General features: G+C 42.1%; 1 protein-coding gene across 1 annotated transcript in view; it reads right to left on the bottom strand.

Annotated features, from left to right (window-relative positions):
- The window catches only part of DGKK (diacylglycerol kinase kappa), a 148,562-nt gene that overhangs the window by 23,416 nt on the left and 111,376 nt on the right, over positions 1–13,770 (bottom strand). Inside the window, exon 15 of the mRNA XM_044911813.1 lies at positions 5,037–5,256. Within this exon, the coding sequence (XP_044767748.1) occupies positions 5,037–5,256 (220 nt within the window). The remainder of the gene's footprint in view (positions 1–5,036; positions 5,257–13,770) is intronic.

The raw sequence follows: 13,770 nt of genomic DNA, 5'->3' as shown, positions 1-13,770 counted from the left end.
CTCCCTCCTCTTATCAATGTGTTCTATCACATTGATTGATTTGCGAATGTTGAAACCACGCTTGCATCCCGGGGATAAATCCCACTTGGTAGTGGTGGATGATCCTTTTAATGTATTGTTAGATCCTATTAGCTAGGATTTTGTTGAGGATTTTGGAATCCATATTCATCAGGGATATCGGTCTCAAATTCTCCTTTTTGATGGGGTCTTTGCCTGGTTTGGGGATTAAGGTAATGCTGGCCTCAGAGAATGAGTTTGGAAGTTTTCCTTCTGTTTCTAGTTTTTGAAACAGCTTCAGTAGAATAGGTATTATTTCTTCTTTGAATGTTTGGTAGAATTCCCCAGGGAATCCATCAGGCCCTGGACTCTTGTTTTTTGGGAGGTTTTTGATCACTGCTTCAATCTCGTTACTGGTTATTGGCCTATCCAGGCTGTCAGTTTCTTCCTGTTTCAGTCTAGGCAGCTTATAGGTTTCCAGGAAGGCCTCCATTTCATCCAGATTGCTCAGTTTATTGGCATATAGTTGTTGATAATAATTTCTAATAATTGTTTCTACTTCCTTGGTGTTAGTCATGATCTCTCCTCTCTCATTCATAATTTTATTAATTTGGGTCCTTTCTCTTTTCTTTTGGATAAGTCTGGCCAGTGGTTTATCGATCTTATTAATTCTTTCAAGGACCCAACTTCTAGTTTTGTTGATTTGATCTACTGTGTTTCTGGTTTCTAATTCATTGATTTCTGCTCTAATTTTAATTATTTCTCTTCTAATGCATGGCTTAGGCATTGTTTGTTGCTTTTTCTCTAGTTCTTTAAGGTGTAGAGTTAGTTGGTGAATTTGGGATTTTTCTATTTTTTTGAGTGAGGCTTGGATGGCTATGTATTTCCCCCTTAGGACCGCCTTTGCAGTATCCCATAGGTTTTGGACCGATGTGTTTTTGTTCTCATTGGTTTCCATGAGTTGTTTAAACTCTTCTTTGATTTCCTGGTTGACCCAAACATTCTTGAGCAGAGTGGTCTTTAGCTTCCAAGTGTTTGAATTTCTGCCAAATTTTTTCTTGTGATTGGGTTCCAGTTTTAAAGCATTGTGGTCTGAGAATATGCAGGGAATAATCTCAATCTTTTCGTATCGGTTGAGACCTGATTTGTGACCCAGTATATGGTCTATTCAGGAGAAAATTCCATGTGTGCTCGAGAAGAATGAGTATTCTGTTGTTTTAGGGTGGAATGTTCTGTAAATATCTATGAGGTCCATCTGGTCCAATGTATCATTCAAAGCTCTTGTTTCCTTGTTGATTTTCTGCTTAGATGATCTGTCCATTGCTGAGAGTGGAGTATTGAGGTCTCCTACAATTAATGTATTGTTATCAATATGACTCTTTATTTTGGTTAACAGTTGGCTTCTGTAGATGGCTGCTCCCATGTTGGGGGCATAGATATTTACAATTGTTAGATCTTCTTGTTGGATAGACCCTTTAAGAATGATATAGTGTCTTTCTGAGTCCCTAACTACAGACTTTAGTTTAAAATCTAATTTGTCTGATATAAGAATTGCTACCCCAGCTTTCTTTTGAGGTCCGCTGGCATGGAAGATGGATCTCCATCCCTTCACTTTCAGACTGGATGTATCTTTAGGTTCAAAATGAGTCTCTTGTAGGCAGCATATGGATGGGTCCTGTCTTTTTATCCAATCTGCAACCCTGTGCTATTTTATGGGAGCATTTAGGCCATTCACGTTGAGAGTGATTATTGAAAGATATGAATTAATTGTCATCATGTTGCCTGTGAAGATGTTGTTTTTATAGATTGTCCCTGTAAATTTCTGTTGTAGATCACTCTTGGGGTCTTTCTCCTCTTATAGAACGCCCCTTAATATTTCTTGCAGGGCCAGCTTAGTGGTCACATATTCTTTCAGCTTCTGCCGGTCGTGGAAGCTCTGCATCTCTCCATTCATTCTAAATGAAAGCCTTGCTGGTAAAGTATTCTTGGCTGCATGTTCTTCTCATTTAGTACCCTGAATATGTCTTGCCAGGTCTTTCTGGCTTGCCAGGTCTCTGTGGATAGGTCTGACGTTATTCTGATGTTCCTCCCTCTGTACATAAGGAATCTCTTCCCCCTAACTGCCCTTAAGATGGTTTCCTTGGTTCTAAGATTTGCAAGTTTTACTATTACATGCCGGGGTGTTGGCCTGTTTCCCTTGATCTTGGGAGGGGTCCTCTCTGCCTCTAGGATGCAAATGTTTGTTTCATTCCCCAGATGAGGGAAGTTCTCAGCTACGATTTGCTCAAATATATCTTCTAGTCCTCTCTCTCTCTCTCCACTCCCTCCGGGATTCCAATTATTCTGACATTGGAACGCTTCATGGTGTCACTTATTTCTCTGATTCTCTTTTCATGGATTCTGAGTTGTTTTTCCCTGGCCTCCTCTTTTCCCTTTTTATCTATTATATTGTCTTCCAGGTCGCTTATTCGTTCTTCTGCCTCACTTACCCTAGCTGTTAGATTATCTAGATTGGATTGGATCTCATTGATAGCATTTTTAAGTTCTGCCAATTCACCTTTCATTTCTGCCCTTAGAGACTCTATGTTGCCATTAATTGATTTCTCCATTCTAGCCATTGTCTTCACAATTGCTAGCCTGAATTCCATCTCTGACATCTTGGTTATATCTGCATCCATTTGTAAATCTGCAGCATAAGTCATAATCTCTGACTTTTTCTACTTTTTCTATTTTGGGGGTTCCTCCTCCTAGTCATTCTGTTGAGAGGTGGTTGAGGGAATGTATAGAGTCCAAATTATTGACCAGAACCCAAGCAAGATGCACCTGTTTTCTTGGGACCTTAGGGTTGCTGGCCTCTTGTTTTCCCAGCCTGTCTTCTGGGGGAGGGGCTTGCCGTGCTGTTACTCAGGCAACCGTGTTCGGGCAGAGTTGCCCTGCCCCCCTGTGGTGGGGGATGGGCTCAGCGGGAATCAGTTTTTGGGGCTTTTATTCTCTGGTGGCTTTCCCTGGGTGCTTTCCGCATCTCTTCCGCGAGTGAGAGCAGAAGTGACCGTTTCCAACCCTCTGCCTCAGAGCAGAGAGACCGCAGTCTGTTCTTCAGTGAGCTCTCCGGGCCACACCGTGTCCGTTTCTGTCCGTGCTGCTATAAACTGCAGCGTCCTGGGTTGTGCGCCCCTCCGCAGCGCTCCCAGTCCTGCCTCCAGGTCAGGGCACGTCTTTGCCCTTTGTGCTTCTAAAACCGCCAGTGGCTCCCCAGCCGCTCCAGGTTTCTGTCCCGGGGGCTGCCCCAGAGTCCTTTCCCCGCCGCTACCGGTCTGCGAGTCTGTGCCCCGTCCGCAGCGCGCGAGGCTGTCACTCACCGGCGGGCGGTGCAGGATCCCCACGGCCAGGCACCCTCCCGCTGCCGTTTATCTTCCGATATCTACCCACGGAATCATGGCTCCCCACTCTGTACCTCAAAACCAACCGCCTGCGATATTCTGCTTGTAGAGATCCAGATCTTCTTACATCTCAGGCTGATTTCGTGGGTGCTCAGAGTGGTCTCGTAGATATCCAGCTCAATTCCGGGGACCAGTTGAAATAGGGTCCCCTACTCCTCCGCCATCTTTCCTTCTGCCCTTAAGCATCTCTTCTGTTTAGTTAATGCCAGTCAGTGTGTGGGTAGACAGTAGAGACCCCCAGTTGACTTTCTTCTCTCTTCCACAATGCTGTTTGTAGTCTTAGCTTTCTTACAATATTGCCCCCATGTCTCTTCATATCCATGCCTGAGCTTTCTGTTTTACTGCTTACTCTTTTTCTGTCACCCAGTAAATGTAGTGTGAGTAGAAGCTCAGGGCCTGGGGCAGGGGAGCAAGGTGGGAAACCCTCTGTTCTTCTGTCTTCATTATCACCTCTTTGTTAATTCATTTACTCACATTACTTTTTTTTCCAGACTTGAGCCTCTAGGACCATGCCATCCTTTCATTGAAATGTTTCATCCATTCCAAGAATATTTGAGAAATGTCCTTCCATTCACCAGCCTATATATTGTATAGCTTAGGTGCTCAACCTGTGCTCAAGCTCATAGGTTCAATCCCTATCCTACTAGGGGTACCTTTCTCTGCCCCATTGCCACAAGCTGTAGCTATAAATCTGACTTACATGTTGATGGAGCAGGCTGAGGGTTAGTTGTAATAAGATTATGGCTACATCTCCACTACTTAGAAACTAACTACAGAAATAGAGGCAAATTGGCTGTTTGCTACATTTACAGTGCAGAATGGAGATTTCCCTTCTTTCTGGGAAACTTGGCTGAGGCTATATTAAAGGTAGGAGAAGGTACCATGGCTAAAAGTCAGAGGCCAGCCAAAGGGACTTCCTTGCTACACGGACTTCTACTCAATTCCAACAGTTCAGGTAGAGCACACTTGGTCTTACACCACTTTCTGATCTGTTTTTCAAAGAAGCATTGTGTGTAGTGGGGAAGAAGTGGGAGCCAAAATGTTAAATTAAGAAGTTGGAGGAAATGAAAGAGTTTTCAGTCTGAGTTGAAAGCTTGTGGATGTCATGAGTTGTGGGGAATGGCAATCAATGCCAGAGATCCCAGGACCACTCTCAGGGCCCTTGTGCCTGATTAATACTATGTAAGACATGCACAGATGAACATTCTTTTCTTTTTAAAATAGTCACAGGCTTGGTGGTTGAAAGGAAATAGGAACAGGTGGAAAAAAATTCCAGGACTGATGGTGGAAGCTGACAGAACTTTGAGCCAGGCCACTTAGGAGCTGTAATTGTTTAGGATGAGTGTTAGTTCCAAAAATAAATGAGTAGCAAGGATTGAGTGCCTGGGAGGTAGAGGAGCCAAAGAGACAGCTTATTAGGACTGAGGCTTTTGAAATTAGCAGTCTGAGGACTGACTTTGGATGCTCTATGAATGCAGAATCAGGTCAAGTTTTGGTAGTGGAGTCAAATAGCAGACCCAGAGTGAGGGAGATCAGTAATCCATCCACTGGAACCTTCTCTTTCCCTTACGTCAATCACCACAACTCTGGGACCCTTACCTTGTTGAACTTGGAATATGATGAGCTTCAAGGATTTCTGGAGATTCTGGGCCTTTGTGGCCAGCTCCAACTTGCACTTGGCTATGTGGTCTATTCGAGGGGCGAAGGGTTTTCCATCTGCCTTGCCATCGTCTGCACATACTGTAGCACTTTTCTCAACTGCTGCCTCCTCAGTCAGGATATCAATCAGGACACTGAGCTTGTCATACATTATGTCACTCTGTGTAAGGATGAAGGGGACAGGGCATTGTTATGAGGGACCAGTACTTGAAAGGACAGAATGAGGAGCTGGGCGGTATGGGAGAGGTAAGGAGGGGTGGTAGTTGGCCAGGAACCCTGAGCCAAGAAAGTTGCATCTGAGGAAATAAAAGTTTGGGGAAAGAAGTACTTGGTAGATGTGATGAGATAACCAAAGTGTGTTAGGGTATCAAACAGATATTTGTTTCTGAGCAGCTGTAGGCATCAATGTATGTTGCCAAATTTTTCTTGTGTCAGACTGGCCTGTAAAGTGATATGTAACATGGCAAACTTGAGGAAAGATAAATATTTCTGGGTTGGCGCTTTCATGGGCACGCTCCCACAGATGTGAATGGGCTGCTGCATGGGTGCCCAGTGTCTGCCTTTGTATATGTGTATATTTGGGGAATGCACTGAGTGATTATGGCTTGATTTCCAGCTCCATCACTGAATAGTTTGTGACCTGAGGCAAGGCACTTTACCTCTATGTGCTTTTATATTCTAGGGCAGTTGTGAAGATTAAATAAATTAATGCATTAAAAATCCTTAAACGTTTCCTGGCACAGGGTAAGTGCTAAATAAGTGTTAGTTATTGTTGTTGCTGTTGTTGTTATAGAAGTTAATGTGGGTATATTTCTAGCATGTATTTGTACATATTTTCATTCATGTTCTGGTATACAACCATGTGTATACATGCTTGGTGTACACTTGTGTCTAGGTGTGGGCAGATGCTTGGTATATGCTTAGGTACATGGTACATGTGTTAGCATGCATAATGCCACTCTTCATTTGGTGAAAGATGGAAATATGATGAGGTTGGGCTTTTCCCATAATGGAGGTTTATCAGCCTTCCCTTTCTTTTACAATTCCCAGTGAAAGGTACATTTGCTTTTATTAAAAAGGGGGCCCTGGACTTCCAGGAAGATGGCAGAGCAGGAGGATCCTAAGCTTACTTCATCCCATGGATACACCTAGATAACAGCCATGCTGCTGTAAATAACCCTGAAGATGATCCAAAGACTGGCAAAACATACTATTCACAGCTAATCGTAGAGAAGAGGCCACACTGACAGTGGTAGGAAGAGCAGGGACATGACTGGGAACGAAATTGACCTGCAAGACTGTATGCAGGAGGGAGGGACACCGCAGGCACAGAGAAGGGAGAGGAGAAGACACCACACCAGCCACCTCAGACATGGGGGACCCACACTGGGAAGACAAATCCCCATAACATTTAGCTTTGAAAGCCAGAGGGACTTAACTTTGCAAGTTCCTACAATCAGTGAGTCTCAATGCCAGGAACTTGAAAAGTCAGTGGCTCAGCTCTGGAAGGGCTAGAAGGCAGTAGGAAACTGAGTTTCTGTCCTTAAAGACACAACAAAGCAAACAACCCCACTGAGATACAGCCTAGAAGCAGCAGTTTGAAAAACACTTGGTACATATGGGAAGGAGATTAATTTACTAATCTCAGAATGTGTGCTGGAAGGGCAGAGATCCTTAGGAGACTTCTCCAAGAACAAAAGAGCTGGCAGGTGCCATTTCCTACACACCCCCCCGACCCCGCCTAGATACACAGACACCTGTGGGAACCAATAGGCATACTTTCCACCTAGCTTGCAAACAGCACACCCCACCCCCATGCACTTCTGTGGACCCACCCCCTTCAACCCATCCTCAGCAGTTCTCCAAAGCAGCTACAGGTCCCCTCCCCCAGAGATTAGCACAGACCTTGCTAACACCAGGAACCCCGCCCCCTGCATTTTCCTGAAGACCCACCCCATCCAACATGCCCTTGTCAGAAGACCCACCCCATCTAACATGCCCACCCCATCCAACAGTCACTCCAAAGTGACTCCTGCCCTGAGAGAGGGGAAGATAACCACATACATGAGTTCAACTACAGCCCCAGCAGTGGGCTGGGGGCAGACATCTGGTCTGACTGCAGGCCCCATGCACCAATGAAAGCTTCTCAGGGGGCAACACAGGGAGAGTGCCCTGCCTACTAACAAAAGCCTTCCAGGGGGCAACACAGGAAGAGCATCCTGCAGTTTGGTGTCTGCAGCTCTGACAAATGCCTGGTCTGACCCACCTCAAGCCTAGTGTGGCCCCAAACTGGCCCATTAACAACACAGGGATGAAACACTGCCCACAACAGGCAAAGAGAGCCATTGCAGATGACTGGACTGAAGGCAAATGCAGCTCAGCCACAATAGCAGAGAACATGCAACATATATAGGAGAAACCCTTGGAGTACCACGTTCTGGGGAACAGGGGACATTGCACTACAGGGCACTATGGGACCTCTTCTTCATAAGGCCGCTCCTTTCAAGAGCAGGCAGCATAGCTGACTTTCCTAACACATAGAAACAGATACAGAGAGTTGGAAAAAATGATGAGACAGGGGAATGTGTCCCAAATGAAAGAACAGGACAAAATCACAGCAAGAGAGCTAAATAAAACAGAGCTAATAATACACCTGATAGGAAATTTAAAGTAATGGTCATAAAGATAATCACTGGACTTGAGAAAAGAGTGGGGGACCTCAGTGAGACCCTCAACAAAGAGATAGAAAACATAAAAAAGAACTAATTGGAGATGAAAAATTCAATAACTGAAATTAAAAATACACTAGAGGGAATAAATAGTAGACTAGAAGAGGCAGAACAGATCAGCGACCTGGAAGACAGAGTAATGGAAAACAGTCAAGCTGAACAGGGGAAATAAAAAAGAGTAATAAAAAATGAGAACAGATTAAGTGAACACAGTGACACCATCAAGCATAACACTGTTCACATTATATGGATCCCAGAAGAAGGGACAGAAAAGAGGGCAGAAAATTTATGTAAAGAAATAATAGCTGAAAACATACCTTAAACTGGGGGAGGAAATAGAAATCCAGATCCAGGAGGCACAGAGAGCCCCCAACAAACTTAACCCAAGGAGGTCCACACCAAGACACATAGTAATTAAAATGTCAAAAAGTAGTGATAAAGAGAATTTTAAAAGCAGCAAGAGAAAACAGTTCCATACAAGAAAAAAATCCATAAGGCTATCAGCTGATTTGTCAGCAGAAACTGTACAGACCAGAAGGGATTGCCATAATATATTCAAAGTGGTGAAAGAAAAAAACCTGCAGCCAAGAATACTCTATCTAGCAAGGCTATTGTTCAGAATAGAAGGAAAGATAGTTTCCCAGACAAAGAAAAGTTAAAAGAATTCATCACCACTGAACCAGCCTTACAAGAAATGATAAAGAAGACTCTTTGAGTGGAAAGGAAAAACCATAAGTAGGAGTAGGAAAAGTAGGAAGCACAAAAGCAGTAAAATTAAGTATATCTATAAAACTCAGTTAAAGGTTTCACAAAATGAAACAATGTAAAGTATGACACCATATACCTAAAATGTGGAGTGGGAGAGGGGTAAAAATTTAGTGCTTTTGGAATGGGTTCAAACTTAAGTGACCATTAACTTAATATAGACTGCTATATGCAGAAGATGTTATATACAAAGCTAATGGTAACCACAAATCAAAAACTGATAGTGGATATGCAAAAAATAAAGAAAAAAGGATCCAAATATATCACTAAAGAAAGCCAGCAAACCATGAGAGAAGAGAGCAAGAGAAGAAAGGAACAGAGAAGAAGTACAAAAACAACCATAAAATGAGTAACAAAATGGTAATATGTACATAACTTTCAATAATTACTTTGAATGTAAATGGACTCAAAGGACATAGGGTGACAGAGTGGATAAAAAAGCAAGACCCATCTATATGCTGCATACAAGAGACTCATTTCAGACCTACAGACACATGCAGATTGAAAGTTAAGGGATGGAAAACCATTTATCATGCCAGTATAGAAGTGAAAAGAAAGCCAGGGTAGCAATTCTTATATTGGACAAAACAGAGTTTAAAACAAAGACTCTAACAAGAGCCAAAGAAAGACAGTATATAATCATAAAAGAAACAATCCAACAGGAAGATATAACAATTGTAAATATTTATGCAACCAACACGGGAGCACCCAAATATATAAAGCAACTATTAAAAAACATAAAGGAAGATTTATTTATAAGATGGCAGAGGAGTAGGACACCTTAATTTCATTTGGGCCCAGGAATTCAGCTAGATAGTTATCAAATCATTCTGAACACCTGCAAACTCAACCAGAGATGTAAGAAAACAATAGCAGCAACTCTCTGAACAGAAAAGCGGCCACTTTCTGGAAGGTAGGACGTGCGGAGAAGTGAATCCGAGGTGATATTCGGGAGGATAGATGGCGGGGAAGGGGGCCTCCGTCGGCCGCTTCTGGCAAGTGATAGAGCCGCGGAGCACAAAATCGGAACTTTTAAAAGTCTGCTCCGCTGAGGGACGTCACTCCGGTGGCTAAGTGGGGGGTGGAAACCTTGTGGGACAGTGTGGTCTCAGGACCCTCAGGGTCACAGAAAGACCGGGGGTGCCTGAGTGCGGCAGAGCTCCCAGGTATCGGAGCAGGGAAGCCGGCTGCAGAGATGGAGCCAAGGCGCGGGCTCTCAGCTTGGGGTTGCCATAAACCGTGATCCGCAGCACAGTCGGGCCACTGCTCCTCCAGCAGGGACCCAACAAGCAGCAGATCTGGGAGACTCCCCTTCCTCCCCTGGGAGGAGCCGCGTGGGAGTGCACCGCAGGGATCTGCTGGGTTTGGAGACTCCACACGGGGTCGGGTGCCAGAGATAGAAACGCGCAGTCACAGGCCGGGTGAGCACGGACTGCGGCCGGAGACTGGGAGATGGGAGTGATTGACTGCTTTTCTCTGGGGGCGCACTGAGGAGCGGGGCCCCAAGTTCTCGGCTCCTCTGGGGCGGAGATTGGGAGGCCACCATTTTCACTCTTGTCCTCCAAAGCTGTAGGGAAAGCTTGCAGGGAACAAAAGCTCCCGAGAGCAAACCCGAGCAGATTACTTAGCCCAGACCGGGCAAGGGCGGGGCAATTCCGCCTCCGGCAAAGACTTTTGGAAACCATGGCAACAGGCCCCTCCCCCAGAAGATCAGCGAGAACAGCCAGCCAAGACTGAGTTTACCAATCAATGAGAACAGCAGAACTCCAGCGCTAGGGGAATACAGCACATAGAATTCATTGCCTTTCCCCCATGATTTTTTAGTTTTTCAACTTTAATTCTTTAAATTTTTTTTTCTTTTTTCAACCAATTTATTTTATCAACTCTTTTTTAAAACCTTTTTTAATTTTCATTTTTACAGTTACATTCTATCCCTTCATTGTATTTAATCTTATTTTTGTATATATATGTTTTTCTTTCTTTGCAATTTTGGGATGCAGTTTCTTCAAACAGACCAAAATACACCCAAAATCTAGTGTAGGGCTCTGTTCTATTCACCTGTCTGATCATATTCTCTTTTACCTTGGTTTTTTCCCCTTCTTCCTTTTTTGTTTTGTTTTGTTAAAGTCTTTTTAAATTTTCATCTTTACAGTTACATTCTATCCTTTCAAGGTATTTAATTTTATTTTTGTATATATGTTTTTCTTTCCTTACAATTTTGGGATGTAGTTTCTTCTAATAAACTGACCAATATACACTCAGGAGATAGTGTATTGCTCTATTGTGTCCACCTGTCTGTTTATATCTCTTCCTTTTATTTGTTGCTGTTTTTTTTTCTCTTTTGTTTTTCTTGTCTTTTAATTTCCATTTTTACAGTTACATTCTATCCTTTCATAGTATTTAATTTTATTCTTGGACATATATGTTTTTCTTTCTTTACAGTTTTGGGATCTAGTTTTCTAAAACAGATCAAAATACACACAGAATCCAGTGTATTGCTCTATTCTGCTCACCTGTCTGATTATATTCTCTCCCTTTAAAAAATTTTTTTCCCCCAGTTTCAGGTCTCTTCTGATTCATTTAGTGTATATTTCTCTGGGGTCATTGCTGCCATTTTAGTATTTTGTTCTTGCATTCATCTATTCTTCTCTGGACAGAATAACAAGACAGAAAAACTCACCTCAAAAAAGAGAACAAGAGGCAGTACTGAATGCCAGGGACCTAATCAGTATGGATGTAAGTAAGATGTCAGAACTGAATTCAGAATAATGATTATAAAGAAACTAGCTGGGTTTGAAAAAGTATAGAAGACACTAGAGAATCCCCTTCTGGAGAACTAAAAGAACTAAAATCTAACCAAGTCGAAATAAAAAAAGGCTATTAACGAGATGCAATAAAAAATGGAGGCCCTAACTGCTAGGATACATTGGGCAGAAGAGAGAATTAGTGATATAGAAGACCAAATGATGAAGAATAAAGAAGCTGAGAAAAAGAGAGATAAACAACTACTGGATCACGAGGGGAGATTTTGAGAGATAAGTGATACCATAAAGCAGAACAATATTAGAATAATTGGGATCCCAGAAGAAGAGGAAAGAGAGAGGGACGCAGAAGGTATATTGGAGCAAATTACAGCAGAGAACTTCCCTAAATTGGGGAAGGAAACAGGTATCGAAATCCAGGAGGCACAGAGAACCCCCCTCAAAATCAATAAAAATAGGTCAACACCCAGACATATATTAGTAAAACTTGCAAATCTCAAAGACAAAGAGAAAATCCTGAAAGGAGCTTGTGATAAAAGGTCTTAACCTACAAGGGTGGAAACATTAGATTGGCAGCAGACCTATCCACAGAGACCTGGCAGGCCAAAAAGGACTGGCATGATATATTCAGGGTGCTAAATGGGAAAAATATGAAGCCAAGAAAACTTTATCCAACTAGGCTGTCATTCAAAATAGGAGTGATAAAAAGCTTCCAGGACAGACAGAAACTGAAAGAATTTGTGATCACCAAACCAGCCCTACAAGAAATGTTAAAAGGGATCCTCTAAGCAAAGGGAGAGCCCAAGAGTAACAGACCAGAAAGGAACAGAGACAATAGATAGAAACAGTCAATTTACAGGTAATACAATGGCATTAAATTCATATCTTTCAATAGTTACTCTGAATGTAAATGGGCTAAATACCCCAATCAAAAGATACAGGGTATCAGATTGGATAAAAAAACAAGACCCATCGATATGCTGTCTGCAAGAGACTAATTTTAGACCCAAAGACACCTCCAGATTTAAAGTGAGGTGGTGAAAAGCCATTTATAATGCTAATGGACATCAAAAGAAAGATGGGGTGGCAATCCTTGTATCAGACAAATTAGATTTTAAACCAAAGACTGGAATAAGAGATGAGGAAGGGCACTATATCATAATTAAAGGGTCTATCCAACAAGAAGATCTAACAATTGCAAATATTTATGCCCCTTAACATGGGAGCAGCCAATTATATAAGCTAATTAATAACAAAATTAAAGAAACACATTGATAATAATACAATAATAGTAGGGGAATTTAACACCCCCGTCACTGCAATGGACAGATCATCTAAGCAGAAGATCAACAAGGAAATAAGGGCTTTGAATGACATGCTGGACCAGATGGACTTCACACATATTCAGAACATTCCATCCTAACACAACAGAATACACACTCTTCTCAAGTGCAAATGGAACATTCTTCAGAATAGATAACATACTAGGTCACAAATTAGGTCTCAATTGGTACCAAGAGATTGGGATCATTCCCTGCATATTTTCAGACCACAGTGCTTTGAAACTGGAACTCAGTCCCAAGAGGAAAGTTGGAAAGAACTTAAATACATAGAGGCTAAAGAGAATCCTACTAAAGAAAGAATGGGTCAACCAGGAAATTAAAGAATTAAAAAAAAATTCATGGAAACAAATGAAAATGAAAACACAACTGTTCAAAATCTTTGGGATGCAGCAAAGGTGGTCCTAAGAGGAATGTATATAGCAATACAAGACTTCCTCAAAAAACAAGAAAGGTCTCAAATACACAACCTAACCTTACACCTAAAGGATGTGGAGAAAGAACAACAAATAAAGCCTAAACCAAGCAGGAGAAGAGAAACAATAAAGATTAGAGCAGAAATCAATGAAATAGAAAGTGAAAGAATAGTAGAACAGATCAATGAAACTAAGAGCTGGTTCTTTGAAGGAATTAATAAGATTGATAAACCCCTGGCCAGACTTATCCAAAAGAAAAGAGAAAGGACCCAAATAAATAAAATCGTGAATGAAAGAAGAGAGATCACAACCATTACCAAAGAAATACAAACAATTATAAGAACATATTATGAGCAACCATATGCCAGCATATTACAGTCTGGAAGAAGTGCTTGTATTCCTAGAGACACATAAACTACCAAAACTGAAACAGGAAGAAATAGAAAACCTGAAGAGACCCATAACCAGCAAGGAAATTGAAGCAGTAATCAAAAATCTCCCAACAAACAAGAGCCCAGGGCTGGAGGGCTTCCCAGGGGAATTGTACCAAACATTCAAAGAAGAATTGACACCTATTCTTCTGAAACTGTTTCAAAAAATAGAAATGGAAAGAAAACTTCCAAACTCTTTCTATGAGGTCAGCATGACCTTAATCCCAAAAC

The sequence above is a fragment of the Neomonachus schauinslandi genome, chromosome X (genome assembly GCF_002201575.2).
Source record: "Neomonachus schauinslandi chromosome X, ASM220157v2, whole genome shotgun sequence".
In the NCBI taxonomy this organism is placed as follows: Eukaryota; Metazoa; Chordata; class Mammalia; order Carnivora; family Phocidae; genus Neomonachus; species Neomonachus schauinslandi.
Note: the sequence above shows the minus strand (reverse complement) of the source record. Positions and strands in the feature narration are given on the sequence as shown.